Source organism: Camponotus vicinus, unplaced genomic scaffold (genome assembly GCF_025532165.1).
Source record: "Camponotus vicinus isolate PSW18456_S1 unplaced genomic scaffold, iyCamVici1.0 SCAF_13, whole genome shotgun sequence".
Classification (NCBI taxonomy): Eukaryota; Metazoa; Arthropoda; class Insecta; order Hymenoptera; family Formicidae; genus Camponotus; species Camponotus vicinus.
The window spans coordinates 4,937,575-4,954,148 of NW_028141949.1; the positions used below are offsets into that span (position 1 = coordinate 4,937,575).

The window sequence follows — 16,574 nt, forward strand, 5'->3', positions numbered from 1 at the left end:
GCGTGTTTCTGTTAAATTTAATATCACGCGAAATCGCTGGCCAGCTGTCTGTAAGGACTGTTTGTCGCCCGGTAGAAAGTAGAGCATTAAATTCATTAATTTTAACGTCGAGAATTAAATATATAAATATTATTGAATTGAAATAATGGAGAGATGTTATATACTTAAATTTATAATATTAATTACAAATAATAATAATAATGACACAAAATAAAAAAATTTAATTTAATCATTTACAATATTTTATATTAATCCCTTCTCGCATGTGTGACCTATCTCAAAATTTTACATATCGCGCATATAGGATTTTCTTCCGAAGGAAGCTTTTACTAAAACTTCTCGAATCAAGGAAACTTTATACTATATCGTTATATTTGAGATGTTTGCAACTGTGCATCACGTACGTATCGCGTTATATAGCAAATTACAGACACGCTTGGCGCTTTAGGCCAAACCGCGCACACGGCGCTTTCTGGCATCCGCAGACGTGATCGTCGAATTCGCAAACTACATTTGCATAAATTCCGTGCTACCGAGACAATTTGGACTCATAAACGTAATTAATGGCGGAGCATTAATTCAGAGATTTTTCGCCGGTTACAAACACATGCCGCGTCGCGCGGCACCAAGTGCTCCGCAATTTAGCTAAATAATTACTAAACTTGCTCCGCTACTGCTCCCGCATTGCATGAAACACGACGACGTATCGCGAAACGCCGATATAATCACCGGTGGAGAATAACATATTACTCACTACAAAGCTTGGATCTTAATCCTTTTATAGAACATATGGGACGTTGAAATATATTCGCTGCATTTACTTTCATAAATAAATGTGAAATCGGTTATTCCTTTTAGAGAATGATATCATCTTATTGTATTCAAATTTAGGTGACATAAAGAAATTAAATGGAAAGATTTTTCAAGGATTTTCATGGCTTTAAAATTTCAATTTCAATTAACGAGAAATTTCGCACATGTCATTTAAATTCCGTCAAAGCTGAAAACTAAGACTAGGCTTTGTCTGCAGTATAAAAGTTGGATATTTTCAAGTACTCGTTCTTATATACGAGAATGCTCCCTTTCGCATCGAATTGTGGCGGGTGCTACGTAGTGAAATAGAGAGAGAGAGAGAGAGAGAGAGAAGGAGAGGGAGAAAACATGTACACATGTGTATGTATACATAGACGTTTGTTCCGGAGCACGGTTGCCATCCTAAGCCGGCTTGACTAATTGGCAGCGTTATAATCATGGGTACACGGTTAGGTTGGTATTACCGCGAGTTATAGCCCCGTCTCCACATTGGCGACCGCCACGCACATTCGCGCGCAAGAGGGGGCGTTTAATGACCCCGTCGTTTACGCAAATTTTCCCATTATGCGACGCGGTTTTGGACCGCCGAACGGGACGATCCAGGACGAACTAACGCTGTATTTTGCAGTAGCACAGTATTGTCGGGGCAAGTTGACACAGAGGGGGGAATTCGTACATTGAATTTTTTTACGCGTAAAATATCAGCAAGAAAATATTACTGTAAGATATTATCAAATGGCAATAATTTCAGAATCATCCTTGTACTTTTCTTATTCGATCAAGTTTATAATTATGCTTTTCTCGTCGTATCTTTTATAATATATATATATAGTTGGCTTAGGCTTCGTAAATATGAGATAAGAGATACATATATGTTTGAAGAAGATCTCTCTCGTTCTCGTGAAAATTGAATGCTACTTGAAACTGAGGGGTGAGTTTCATGAACCGATGTACGCACGAGCGATTTCTTTCGCGAGAGGAGATAAGACGAGAACGCGATATATTTCTCCGACAGAGAAAACGCTGCGATTTTGTGCGCTCGCCGTATAGGCACGTATGGTCGAAGGAGATACTGATAATAAAAAATCGTAGGATATAAAGTAATTCAAACAAATGCGTCGGCGCACGGTGTGCCGGTTCTACGACGATATATTCCACAAGGGCTTATCCGCGACTGGTCATTCATAAATGTGGGAAAAGATGACACTCTAATGGCCGGCTATCCGTAACGGTTAGGAAGTAGAAGAGATTTGTTGGCGACGGACGTCGGCAAAACCTGGCCATTCCAGTTCGCGTAAATCCTTCGGCGATGTCGAAGATATTTTTAGGAGGAGGAAGACATCTCTCTCATTTCAGCGGTAATATTTTAATGATAACTATCTCGAAAATGTATCTTTCTTTACAAAATTCAAACTATATAACAATCGTTTGAACCGGAAAGAGTTGTCAGCCAACTCTGGTACACGAAGAGTTCTGCTGAACTTCATATCGATAGCCGGCGCGTCCCATCAAGCCCGAGTCCCAGGGGTGTGATCGCCGGTAACTAAACTTGTAAATCTCTCATCCCGTCCCGGTCTTTCCCAACTGACCAGAACGCATTTGTCTATCTTACACGACCTATCACTAATGTTAGAAGTTTAATTTTCAACGAATTTGATTCCGCCGATTCACAATTTAAATATATTTCATAAACAAAATGCACTTACAGGATTAAAGTTGACTCTTGTCGTGTTCAGCGTCCTGATCTGTAAAATAACAAAAATGATGAAATGATATATTTTCTCTATAATATCTAAATACTTATCTAGGCATAACATTTTTAATGCAATATGAAATATCTTTCTAACCGCGCCTCGAAAAAGTTAAAAATGTCTTAAAGTAAAGCATACATTATACACGCGTTACGCCTCCATGACCGTTCGCATAATCGAATATTCACGAGTCGCATCTCGCGGCAAGTTTAACGACACCTCGTTTCGTTGTGTCTTCGTTCTCAGCCTATAAACTTTGATGTACGGATCTCGTCGAGACATAAAGGCAGTTTCTGGCGTTAGAAAGATACGTCGCGCGCGGCCGCGCGGGGGTATCACAAACAAAAGCTGGGCAAACGAGAAGTTACGAGGACCCTTTACGCCCCCAGCCTGCCTCGGCATCCGGTTGTCTCGCGTATTATGACTGATGTCTTAGTTAACCGTTTCGTTCGCGCCGCTCCGGGGCCTTAATGTCCCGGAGAAGAAAGAGAGCTCGCGAGATACGGCCACTTGTGCCGAGCTCGCATTGCTGCTGCCGCCGCCACCGCCTGCCAGAAATTGTGAAAAATGGTTATGGCGCCGCAGCCGCGGCGATATCACGGCCTCGGGAGAATGTATAGTGATTTGCAGCTGCGATTATTATATTTGCATTCGCGGAGTTATCAGCCGAACTTTGATAGATTCGCATTGGAAAATCCTAAAGATTTGTCTAACTAAAGCGCTAGTTTAGTCGAGGAGAATAATTTTTAATTTATCTGTAATAAGCGCTATTGATATAGCGTGACAGGAAGACATCTCGTTCTTTTTCAAGTGCGGGCGAACGGCTAAAAAATTCGCCGTCGAATCGGCAACGCCTCGTTGCCTCGATTGCGAATTATTAAAGAGCGTTTAATTCTTTTTTTTGCAAGAACCATGACGCCGTCTGCTTTATTTTGCGCAACTTTCGTTGCTCGGGCCTCCCCTTCCCCCTAACGCTTTGCCTTTCCACCGCCCTTCGCGTACGGACGGTTTTTCATTTCTGCCGTGCGCGCTCTAATCGCCGGCCCTTTTCCGCGGTAATATTTAATTTTTAATCCGCTCGTATTCAAATGTACCCCCTCTTTCCCCGACTAGCGCCCCGCTACTCTCCTAATGGGAATACAATTTATGCTCGAGCCGCGGCTTATTTTACATTTTATGCTAAATACTCGCCGACTACGCGCACCCATGGTTCGGAGTTTTGCTGGCAATTAATCGTACAGGCGTGCGTGTGAGAAAATGAACGATGTAATCCAGCCAGATGTATCTCTTGACGTGCACGTCACGAGAGTTTTTGCGAGAACGAGAGAAAAACACTATCTTATTAAATAATTTAAGTTTTTTTTATTTTCCCAAGCATTCTAGGGAATTTAAGCTTTATAGAAACCATCACAAATTTTTTAAGCTCGCGATATTAGTTCTGTATATTATAATTTGTATGAACAAAATTCTTGAGATTAATACATTTATTAAAGGACATATATTTTATATTTTTTAAGTATTTCTATTATTTTATATTTCTTAAGTCTTTTTTTGAATGACTTAAATTATGAATATCGTTTTTTATGCCACAAAATTTAAAAGAGATAATTAACATATAATAAATACTTTTTAATAAAGTTTGAACATGTCAGCAATGTATATGAAAACAGAATTTTCAACCAAAGTAAACCAAGATCAGAAGATTGCTGAGTTTACTTCCTCTTGCTTCAAGGATGTAAAAGTATACGCCACCCTCGTGATTATCTGCTCGAGAAATTTAGTCAACACAGCCCGAGGGCGTGTACGAAACTTAGTTACGGTTTGGTCAGCCGTGCCGGGCAGCTCGAAAACTCCCGCGGGGCAGCTTTAATCTGTAATTTTTAATCAGGCACCGATTAAGCACTAATAGGCAATTCTGGGTGAAAATGACCAAGACCCTCGTCCCACCATTCAACATAACAGTACGATCGATTTTGCGACAACTATTATTACAATAAAATTTTTCCTTTATTTGTTATTAAATATTATATTAAATTAATCAGTCTCTAATATTTTTACTTAGGAAATACTATAATAATTTTTCAAGAGCTCCCCCGATTATGCATGGTTACACTCCATGTTCATCGAGCTATCCTCCTGTCTCGGTGAATGTTTCGCCTGAATCAGAAATGAATGCTGCTTGTCTACGTTCTCATTTCCGGCGTGCCGACTGCCGGCCGACTGGAGAAAGGAAAGAACTCCCTTCCGGGCCTCTTGGACGCTTATTTTTTGACTGACTGTTCATGCATTATTTAAAGCTCGGCAACGAGCGTTAAAGTCTCTAGGAAAGCTTTTCGCTACCAGCGCGAACGAACAGCACGGCGGAAGAATTTTGGCTTCTCCTTTAGCTCCTTGAAAATTTCTTTCCAGAAGGGAAGGACGGTGCTTTTAATAGAGAACAGAATATCCGCACTGCGTCTTTAATGTTATTTCGATCGATTGTAAATGTGGCGCTAGCTATCGATCAGGTATCGGCGGCCTCGCGCCTGGTTGGCACATGCATAAATTATGCTTTCGTATGTAGCTAATGCAACATTTAACTGCACGACGAGCAAATTTAGATTTCCTCCCAGGCAACCTCCGGACATAACCGAGATCTCGATTTAGACCGACCTAACGAGGCGGTGATTTGAATAATTGAACGAATCCTAAACCTCATGTCCGGCTATTACGGATGTTGAATATTAAAGCAATCGTTCCCGTTCCGCTATCGCTCGCTGCCGGCGATTCCGATTCTCGAGAAATAAAAGATTCCTACTTTATTTGCACAGATTCTTCGCAAATGTAGCTCGGAAGTTATATTGTATTTCTTATGTTTAATATCCTTACAAACATTTTGTCTCAAAAAAATTAAATGTTTAATATATCATAGAATTTAATGTATCATAGAATCGATGAATCTTTCGAAATTCTCGAAAGAAATAAAAGATTTTGCCAGCCTTTAGACAAGTTAGACACCTTGCTAATTGAATGAACTTTTCTAAATGCAATTCAAAAAGTATATTTCTTTTAATATCAGTATTTTATAAAGATATTCTAATATTAAACTAAAAAAATTAATTTTTTTAATATAAAAGGCTAATTTTACAAAGAACATTAGAATTTCGTGAATGTTTTTCGATAAAATAAATTAGAAGCAACAAGTTTATATTAAAAATACATTAATGTCAATACTATTACACAATGAGCATATGTTACTATTAGGAAGAATTTTATATCCAATTAAGATGCTCGTTTTGCTGCCGAGTGTGAGATCTTGCCAGGAACGATTTTTATAGCATCCTTGCTAATGGAATCGATAATTATTAGACGGCGCTATTGGATTATCCTGCCATTACCTGGGGAAGGTTATTAAGCAACGCTTCGGTAGGCAGCGCGACAGTGGAAACATATATTCTTAAGCTTCTCCATGAACTTCCTTCTCCCATGGGACTGGCGTAACTTCCGCTTCAATCGTCGCATTAGCCTTATTAAAGTTCCTCACGTAGTTATAGAATCCGAGCTAATCGAAATATGGCGATCAAAGCACAAGCTTTATTTTGCGTCATTCTATTTATAAAAGAGCACGCTTTAACGCATCTTACATCACTCTTCCGACTTTTCTAATCTCGAGATCATCAACAAAATTACCATTTATCAGCAGCTTTATTCTTTGACGCCCGGACAACAAACGCAACGCGAACCCGCACATTTACTCGGCTCAAAATAGGGGGATATATAATATAAGGATTATTAAGTGGCCGCGCATTCACTTAATCCTGCGGTGAATATCGTCCGGTATCTCCACGCCGATCAATCACACCGCCAGTCAGGGGGATGGAAGTTGCATTACATAGAGGGTGTATCGCGAAGCCGAGGCGAAAGGGCCTCCGAGTCGGAGGGCGGGCAGGGCAAGGCAATGCCGGGTTTGGCTCATTTCTCGCCTCCCTGTATATACATTCGCACGAACGACCGAACGAATGAGCGAGCGAGCGAGCGCGCGCGGTCGCCATATATCATTTCGTTATCATCGACTCTTTATATGCGGTCGCGCTCCATTTTCTGTCTGTTTGCCCCGTTAAACGCCGGCCGCTCCGATTTGATTCAGTGAAACCATTAGCCGGATTTCAACCGCCGCCGCCGCCGCCGCATTTTCCATCCTCGCCTATCGCCTGTGCTATCTCAGCGTATCATCCGCGAATGACTGCCACCATTATCGGTAACGTACCGGCGCGAAAGATAACGCCCGGATATGCTACCGGCAAAAATAGCCGGTCCGTGCCGCTCCGAGATAAGCAAGATCGCGGATCGAACTTTCCGTTGTCGGGAGATGGATGCGAGCTAATGGCCCTTTAACAGCCCTATGCAACTAATGAGCCTTCAACTGGCGATCTAATAGGATTCAGTTGATGCCGCGAGAATAAAAGATTTACGTGGAATAAAGTTGAATTTCATTTTTTTAAAAAAGTATAATTCGTATAATTTTAAGATTTTTATTGGATTCTGATTTCTTCTAATATGTGTAATTTCGTACTTGAAGCAGCCATCGTGGCTTTTTGATAGCGTCACGGTACATTGTGTAATTAATAGCTATTTTATAATTTTGGATAATGTAATATATTTTCGTTAATGCCACAATTTTTTAATACTGACAATTTTGTCGCTAATAAATGGCGCGTGCTCTGTATATCCTATAAATTGAAAATGAAAAATATATAATACTTTCGGACACAGGTCTTTACTACCAACCCCATTTTTTGCAACACTAAATCTCCGGATGCATATGCGCTGGTGAACCGACGCCATCTTGTCGGAATGGCACGGTGTGGTGCCTGGTGAGGCGGAAACAACTGATAGTGACATCACTGATCGACGCTTACGGTCGTTCGAGGACGGTAAGCGCCGATATTATCCATTGTACTACGAATACTCGCGATAAGCCATACGATAATAGAATTTACGCGACGAATTCGTGCTCCATTCTCGCTGACGGTAGGATATTGGAGTTACAGCCGTAACGCGTGTCGAAGCCATTGCTGCATCTCCAAAGGAGACACAATTGATCATGGATCGAGAGGGAGGTTCACAAGGCACATTGTATTATATCGTCTTATCGATCACGACTATCAGTATACTTGACAGGTTGCACGTATTCTTCGTTAATGCAAAGTTAGAGAATCGAACTGGAGAATTAACAGCAAACGATTATAACAATTATAAAGTTAAGTCACTCGTTCATTAAGAACAAAATATAATATTTTTGCAAAAGCTCGATCTTTACCAGACGTAAAATTAATAGCTATAAATAAAATATGAAGGTAACATTATGCAAGAAACGAGGATTTTTTCGCAATCTCCGAGAAGCTCATGCTCCACCGTCCTTCTAAAGTCCTTCTTAGAGACTTTCAAGCTCGTCCGGAAGCGCGTTGAGAGGCCGGAAGAGGCTGAATAAGATCCGCCTTGGCGCATTTTCGGGACGCGGTTTCGCGCGACGGCAGAGATTGCGTCGGGGTCGTTGCAAATAGGGGTGTCAACGGCATCGGGGGCTGTATTGTGGAACGTCAATGCCACGGAAACTAACTCCGGTCCAACCCCTTGGTCTCTTCCACCATCTCCGTCCCTTAACCCCTCAATGTAACCAGAAGCGTCCGTTCTACCTATACTCGCTTTACAGTCTCTAGAAACAGCAGAGGAACTAGATTGGTTTGCTTGACTGCAGAAACATCTTATATCCCTTCTCTATTCGATTAGCTCATTATGACTCAATAGTATCTTTCCATGATATTATTGAACGCGGTAAATTATCGCATTTGCGGTTAATGGTAGTCGACGGTTTTTGAATATGTAATATATAATTTTTTGTAAATATTCTGTTTTTTATAAATTTATAATAAAAATTCAAATCTCTCTTTTTCTCTCTCGTTTTGTCTCTCTTTCTTTTTCTCAAATTCAGAAAAATGGATAATATGTTGCAAATATTTCGGCCTGACCAATCAAGATAATAGAATAATTGTCTCAGAACAATACGTATATTTTTACTATATATTTTTTAATTTCAGAATCTCGAGTGTCGTTCGAATTTTCTTATACAGAGCTGCCAACGCCCAAGCGTTGGTAATTGATAAAGATGATATGTGATTAGTGTCTCGTTTAGAATCAATCACATCGCAGAGAATCGTAATTAACTCTCGCAGGTCTCAAAGCGGGAACGATATTCGCAATTCGCAGGCACGTCAACGATAAAATTCGACGCGCCGTCTTGTCAAGGACCAGTAAGTTCGAAAGTTCTCGATAGCCGATAACCGATAACCGATAACCGATTGTCAGAGCGAACCACTTGTCCTGACACCTCTGTCGCTCCTGGTTATTCAAAGCCGACGGCGCACCGTCAAAAACGATGACGTCGCCTTTGTCCGCCCGGGTCCAGTGACAAAGCGAGCGCGTAGCCGACGACAACTATTATTTTCCCTAACTGGACTCGTTAGATTTCCCATTGTGCCGCGTGCGGTCGCGGTAGGCGTGGTCATTGATCTAGCTGTTCAGAGCTTCCGTTTTGTCGTTTAACTCGCGGCATGACGTAACGTCACGACGCCGGCTAACTTTAGCCCGGAAGCGCATTGCGACGCGTTAAACGTCGTAAAGTTGAGTCCTTCTCCCTAACCGAGAATCAATCCGATTGTAGCGTCAAAATTGTGACGGTTAGAATGAAGGTAGAAAAGAAGAGCCAAAAAAGAAACCGGAGCAATATAATTCTGACATATTCTTAAATTTTTTTTTGTTCAGAATATATTAGAGTTCGGAAATCATTATTCGAGAAAGATAAAGAGAAAGAGAGAGGAGAGAAAAAATTAAAGATTGTTATATATTATCTATCTCTCACTGATGTAGATATAAAATGCATTCGAATGCCATCGAATTATCTTCAAAAATCTTTGTTAATCTTTTATCTCTATTTTTGGCGCAAAAGTGTATCGACTCGAAGGCGGTAAGCCGTCGTTCTTAATAAATGACCGGCATTTCCGCCGCTAATCCAGAAAGCGTTACAGAGCGTGCTGATTTTCCCAAGCACATCGCGGAAGGTCCCCCGAAAGTAAACGAGGGATAAAACGATTATATGAGAAATCTCGCTTAACCCGACAGTGGTGGGGTGCCCAAAGGGTGCGAGTCGCGAGGATGCGAGAGGAGGGGATCGAAAGGAAGGTCTTAACGAAGGGTTAGGGCTACCGTTCTCCGCGCCGCGTTCTGACTCGAGTCCTTATTAATAAGGTCGGATTAGCATAACTGCTCGGATCCGTCGACTGAACTCCGCATAATTAAGCCGCGAGATCTCGATTACCATCTTGACCGGGCGAGAGCATCCAAAGCGTATCGGGAGACCGCGTGATTCGGGGAGATAAGCCGCTAAAACCCTTTCTCTCTCTCTCTCTCTCCCCTCACTTCAGTCCCGAACGCGGAATTCGGTGAAGTTCTAGATAGGGACCGATAGCGATGAAGTTCGTGCCGTGTTTCGTAATACCTGAGAGTTTGTTCTCCCGCGAGGAAATCTTCGCCGAGTATATAACGTCGCTCCGCTACTTCTTATCTTTGAAATTCAACTATATTTTCATATTTTAAGATGTATATATGTATTTGTAGGTGTTGGCAAAAAATACAATCTAGCTTTTACATTGATAATTGGCAGTACACATGTTGCAAAATATCAATTAAAAATATCTCTGTCGAACGCGGTACTTGAAAAATACGCTCTGATAGGAGATTAAATGGATGTTATGAAAATATTTGTCATATAACGCGTAAAGAGAAGAGAGAGGGGGAGAGAGAGAGGGGGGAGAGAGAGAGAGACATGTAACACATTGAAAAATACTCGATATTGTCGATCCTTCAAATATTTGTGCAACGTAATTTTTTGACATTTGTATCATACTTTTATATAAAAGTAATCAAACATCCTCTTTCACACAAATATTTTCAAGCCATGAGAAAAACCATTTTAAATCTAAAATAATTAAATCTAACGCGTGATATACAATAAAAAAATTACAAGAAATTTGTATGAGTTACATGATTATGCTTCCTCCTATTGCAACTACGCGAAGCGATTCGCGTTTTTGTTAACGTTAACAATGCTTTGTTTGATAAAGCTAACCACGCCGTCAACAAAGCTGCCAGCGATATTGCCTTAATACTGATGAGCTTATCGTTTGGAAGAAGCCAAGGTAAACTTGCTCGTCACGACCCTACGATGTAAACTGCTCGATAAATGCATTCTCGTGTAACAGTATTAAGAGATCTTATCGTAAAAAAATAATTCTAATAAATTTCTACGTGTATTTAAAATTAATCGCTGTTCACATCAGTCTTAAATTATTTTATCATACATTTATCGTGTTTATCAGATAACATTGCTTAGAATGGTTGGTTAACCCTTTTCGCAACGCTTGTATTGCTATCAAGCATGCCCGCAACGAGCCGATAACGCTCTGACAGTGACTGCTGCCACTGTCACGTGCGTCACAATGAAGAAAGGGATGTTTGCGCTTTGCGGGGCAAAAACTGGAGGCCACGTCACGACGGTATAGCAGCTTATCGGCCGGTGCGGTACATTAAGCACGGCCGTTACCGACGCTACCGCAAAACGGGGATCGTTCTGGGCGATGGGCGAAGGGAGGAGGCGAGAGGAGGGGAAGGGTGTCGAGAGATTATCTTGTCGTATTCAATATTCCTATGGAACGTTCGGGATGATAAATCGTCCTCGCCGATAGAAAAGATGCGTCGAAGCCACACATTTCGGAACCTTCATCCACTCTGCCACGGTTCGCTTCGTGGTTATACACAGGGTGTTCGCCGAAGTGTGTGTGGGAATAATAATATCACTGGTTATATACTGGAAAGAATTTGTAGCCGATTTTTTTTAATAAAAAATTTGCGAGATTGGTATACTTGAAAGATATTTCATAAGACATTAATCTTCTACTGCTTTAATTTTTTATATTAAATAGTTTAATAAAACGGATTAAATTTTTTGTTACGATTGAAGCTCTAACTTTCAGCCACCGTATATTAACCGTATTATTGCGAAATTTTGTGTCTCGTCTTTTTCGTTCCTTCTTTCCGGCAAAGTCCGTGATATCTCAAAACGACGAGTCGCGGAAATCATGCGGGTGCGAACGCGTCCACCAAGAAATCCCGCGGGTATCAGTATAATAAAACCATTAGAGTGATCCTCGTGCGTGCATTCAAACCGTATAAATATCCGGCAGAATCCCTCGCGCCGTTTCCAACTTCTGTGTAATGTTAAACTTGCGATAAATCCGAAGTGCCCCGCGACCGGGCGTATCTTTTGGCCCGTCGCCGCTAAAATGAAACCCGTCATAGTGCGCGGCGACCGTCGACAATAATTCTACGGTCGCCATACGTGAAGTGCGCGGAACCCCTATGGCGCTGTCGCTCGTATTACGCGCGATATATATATTTTTTTTGCTCTATCCCTTTCTCCCGTGCGCCGCCGCACTTTCGAGGTTCCATTATTTTATGTGCATTCGTCATGAAAACAATAATTCCGTTGACCCGATTTACTTGTATCGCGGATCACCCCGGATTCCATCACATTGATCGGATGGACGTGGTCTTTCGCGCAGTGACATATTCATAAATAAAAAGTAACGCGAGGCAGGAATTATAATATAAATTTTGTCCAAAGAATTTTTACAAAATTAACAAATTCCGCATCAAGTGTAGTCATTGAATCAATCATTCCGAAAAAACAATTCATTTCAAAAATGTCAGAAACGAATTTTCTCTCATTGTACACGAGATGCTTTTTTTTCTCACGTAGCTATCCATTTGTGTATAAAAAAGTTTATCGACCAGCATTAGAATGAAATATTTTTATATAATATTTGTATATATGCTAAAAAATATTGTTTAAAATATTTTGAAAGATAAAAATCTTGAAAAAATTCTATTTTTCAGAAAATATATCATCTTTGAAAAATCAATTAAAAATCTGCATTTGTCACTATAGCGTTATCTGCATATGACGACATGCGACGAGATTGGATTTTATCTTATGCCGTTTTGATTTATTTACCCTCGTCGGCATACATTTCTTGCATTCACTTGGTCCCTGCCGAGACTAACAAAAGGGACCGGTCATCAAGATCCTAAGCAAAGGCTGACCAAGCAGCGGCCTGCTGGGTTGCCGCGTGTAAACGTGTACATAATTATCGGGGAGTATACTAGGACGATGTGATGTCAGCAATGGTCATTTGCCGCTATCGGCTGGCTCGCAGACTATCTCCTAGCTATTCTATCCTCGCCTGTCCTCCTACCCTGTGTGCCCTGCGATGTATTTTGCTTCGTGTAACCGGACAGAGATCGAAGCAACTGTTAATGATCTGCCGCCTTGTCAACGACTACACGATCAATTAATATATATATATCGCCATTGCATTTATATTTAATTTCTACATAAGTCAATAATAAATAACCTGTATAGAAATTTTTCAATTATATATTTTTCTTCAAGATACCGATTGTTTCTCCATCGAACATCGTTTTTCTTCAAGAATACGAATCAAGTATCGAATTTTAGAGATAATCTTTTCGCTCTTGACTTTAAAATAATTCGAATGCCTTAAACTATTTTTATTAGAATCAACAAGTCCAATCCGGATGTTGCGTTCCCCATCTCATAAGACTGACGTGAATGCACCATAAATTCCTCCCATCGTCCGTGCTTTTACGGACTCTTCTCCCGAGCAGCGATATATCACGGTGCACGGCAATGGCCTGACGTTTCCTGTCATCGCTTTAACCAAGCACCACTCGGATTAAGTGTTCTCGTTCGCAAGCGAGCACGTCCGGTCTGGTCGCTCTCGAAATACATAGACGGCGACCACGAAGAATACCTAATATCCTGCCCGCTGCACTCCCTCTTCGTCTTCTATCTTATAATCTTCGCCCTTTATGTTTATCGCTTAACACCAACTTGTTCGAAACTCGATTTTCTGTAGTAACTCGATAAAGATTATGATCGATGACACAATAAAGGTAAGAAAAGTTTACTATCCATCGAGCATTGTCTGTCAAACATTGTGTTAATCTTTGACAGATGTTATAAACTTCTTAAACTTTCGATATTATGCTGTATTATACGATTTCATTTAATGACACGTCATCAAAAAATTAAAAGATATAGCTTATATTTCATATTATAAGAATAAAAGACTTAATGATTGCTGACAAATTATTGTGCGTATATTATCTACATATGAATAATTATTCATGAGTGAATAAAAATAATTGTTTTTGTGCAAAACTAGAATTGAATGTCTGAAACAGAGATTAGAAAGATTGTTCGAGAAACATGAGCCTTTCCGGTGAACAAGAACACTCCCTGGTTACGGCGTAAACCGCTTCTACGTTATTTACGTTAGCCGTTAACGGCTGCGATTCCTTGAGCGGTCCTAACTCACGCGCAACGACCAAGAATATGTCCCGAGTGTCCGGACCTTCGTCTTACTGCGGACAAACCGTCTCGAATGAGTTACTCGCGAGCGAAGCTTCAACTAGAATAGAGCCCGAGTTAATCTCACGCGCCGTTTGAGCTCTGCCTTCGCCGAATTCGAACAAAGCGCGGAATTTATTCCCGCAATACCGAACAATTCGTGGAATGTTCCTGCAGGAATAAATTTAATAATGATTTAATTAGCATTCCTACGCGCAGTTATTCGTTTTCAGTATAACGGCTATCTGCGAATTCAAATGATCGCGGTATCATCCGAAGATTAAGAACGGTGGAGGAGAGAGAGCACAGGGAACGGCGGATGAAGAATCATTGACGGAACACCAGCGGAACGATACCGTGACAAAACGACGTTACCGCGACAGAACGACACTACCATACAACATTCTGTTACAGCGGATCGCCGCCATGTGCGTTATCTTGCCGCGAAACATTAATAATAAAAGTTTTCGTTTATTGTCTCGCCAACGGCAAACCGACCGCCGTTAGGGGTGGAGAGACAGGGTTCTCTCTTCCTCTTTCCCCCCCTCTCTCTCTCTCTCTCCCTCTTTCTGGCGATGCAACTACGCGGTTGCACGCGTTTTGTCTTCGTCATGAATGCTCCCTTATCTTTGGGCGAGTCCATCATCGCGGGACGGTTTTGTCCACGGGCGTGTTCCGCGCCGTAGGACTGTCTGCGAATTGTAAGGAGACAGGAAGCGCAGCGTCTGGACGTCCAACCAGTCGGGAAATATTTCGAAACGTCGATCAGAGCCACGCGAAACGAGGGTCGAGAATGTCGGTGTACACGCGACATGGGAGTCTGGTTGTTGAACTAATGCGCCGATGCGCCTCTCTCTTTTTCTCTTTCTCTCACTCCGCATTTCCTGTCGAGGGTGTTGTTCTCCCTTGTCATCCTCCGTTTACCCTCCTAAGTTGCCCGGCGAGTCGCGTCATATTTTTTCCCGACCAATGTGTGCTTTTTTTCGGAAATATTCGACCATACGCAAGATTTTGTTTATTTTTTTTTCGCAAAACATTATATTCTTCTAAAATAATTGCATCTTTTTTTAAATGAACTTTATTTCTTCCCTCTAATTAACGTCACTGTGATTGGTTTCCCGTCCAAGCGGTCGTAACACAGGCAGAGATATACTAACATACATCGAGAGAGCGCGTGTAAATGAGAGACGAGATTAGTTACCGTCGCTTCTGCTCAATGGGGAACAGTGCGAGACTGATCACAGGCTACGTTTCTCAGCTGACCACAGCTTCCCGCCGACCGTGCTTACCGCGTCCGGTAAAGGGACGCGATGTAAATCAGTCTAGAACGGCCAGCCGGTTGCACTGGCCGTACATTAAGTTACCTCGAGGTGCTTCTCTTGGGAATGGAATGATTCGAGCTAGTTCTCGACCAAAATCGTACTCCCAGCTAAACGTGATTTCTGGCAAGCGAGTGCTCGATGTATCTAAAGATACATAATTGACTATATCGTATGCGACGCGGAATACAATCTATTTATTTTGCTATTATTAATGTTAACACGAACGATCTGTTCTCGCATTGTTTCATCGAACGTGAATCGCCGCCGGGCACGTATGTAGCAAGAGGAAGCCGATCGATCGTTAAGTTGGTGCCGGCTGCCGGGGACACTTACAAATTAGCCAATCAAGTTCTAATCCCTCTACGATTTACCCCAATCAGCCCGCATCCCGCCACAAATACTTTAATCCGTCCATTAATCCTGCAAGATAAAAGTTTCCGGAGTAGTTACGGCCCCTTTGTCGTCGGCACGGTCAACGATACGAGAGGATAGGATCGAATGGCGAACGACAGCGATTTAGCTTTCGATCCCTATTATTAGTACAATAAGCGATCGCCAAATTAAGCTTTGAGCGGTTCTCAGAACGGAATATGTCAGAAAACCAAATGTATGTTTTAAGAGAGATTCATATGTTAAATCCGTACTTTGATTTAAAATGCTAAGAACAAGTACTAGAGCTCCTCTCTATTTATAATTTTATATAACTTGTAGTTAATTTTTCTTTCAATTTTGTAGCTTAGAATGTATACTACTCAAATTTTAACTCGATTCTCTCGAGAAATGCTCATCTGCTAATTCCAATCATGTTTCCTCAAGAAATGTATATAATTCTTGAAACATTTGAATCGTAAATTTTTAAGTAATGTTAAAACAAAAAAATATTTTCGCACAATCAGATGGAATATTTTTTTACTCTAGATTGGTCAAATTTCATATTGCACGATGCGGTGAGGATTTTTTGTCGAGAGAACACGGTCGTGTTTCTGCGTCGTGGCATCGGTATCTCTTCGGGGTGGTCATCTAGTTTATTTACGCGCCCGCTTTGCGGATCGAAAAACCCAAAAAGGAGTAAAGCGGTTCCGCGCGAGCGGGAGGACCGGAGAGCGAGGTGCGAGCGTCGCTGGAATTTATACTCCGCGTCGTCGTGGCCGTCCCCGGGCA

At 41.4% G+C, this 16,574-nt stretch overlaps 2 protein-coding genes across 6 annotated transcripts in view; one reads left to right on the top strand and one right to left on the bottom strand.

The window, feature by feature from the left end:
- The window catches only part of LOC145964525 (uncharacterized), a 194,940-nt gene that overhangs the window by 117,927 nt on the left and 60,439 nt on the right, over window positions 1–16,574 (bottom strand). For 2 of the 3 annotated variants that reach the window (XR_014436482.1, XM_083087396.1), the window contains exon 4: window positions 2,520–2,558. The exons of the other annotated variant lie outside the window; for it this stretch is intronic. Coding sequence is in view for 1 of the 2 variants with exons in the window: in XM_083087396.1 (XP_082943522.1) it covers window positions 2,520–2,558 (39 nt within the window). In the remaining variant the exon portion in view is untranslated. The remainder of the gene's footprint in view (window positions 1–2,519; window positions 2,559–16,574) is intronic. 3 annotated transcript variants of the gene reach the window in all.
- Window positions 1–16,574, top strand: part of LOC145964524 (LIM domain only protein 3) — a 111,767-nt gene that overhangs the window by 52,482 nt on the left and 42,711 nt on the right. The window lies entirely within an intron of this gene.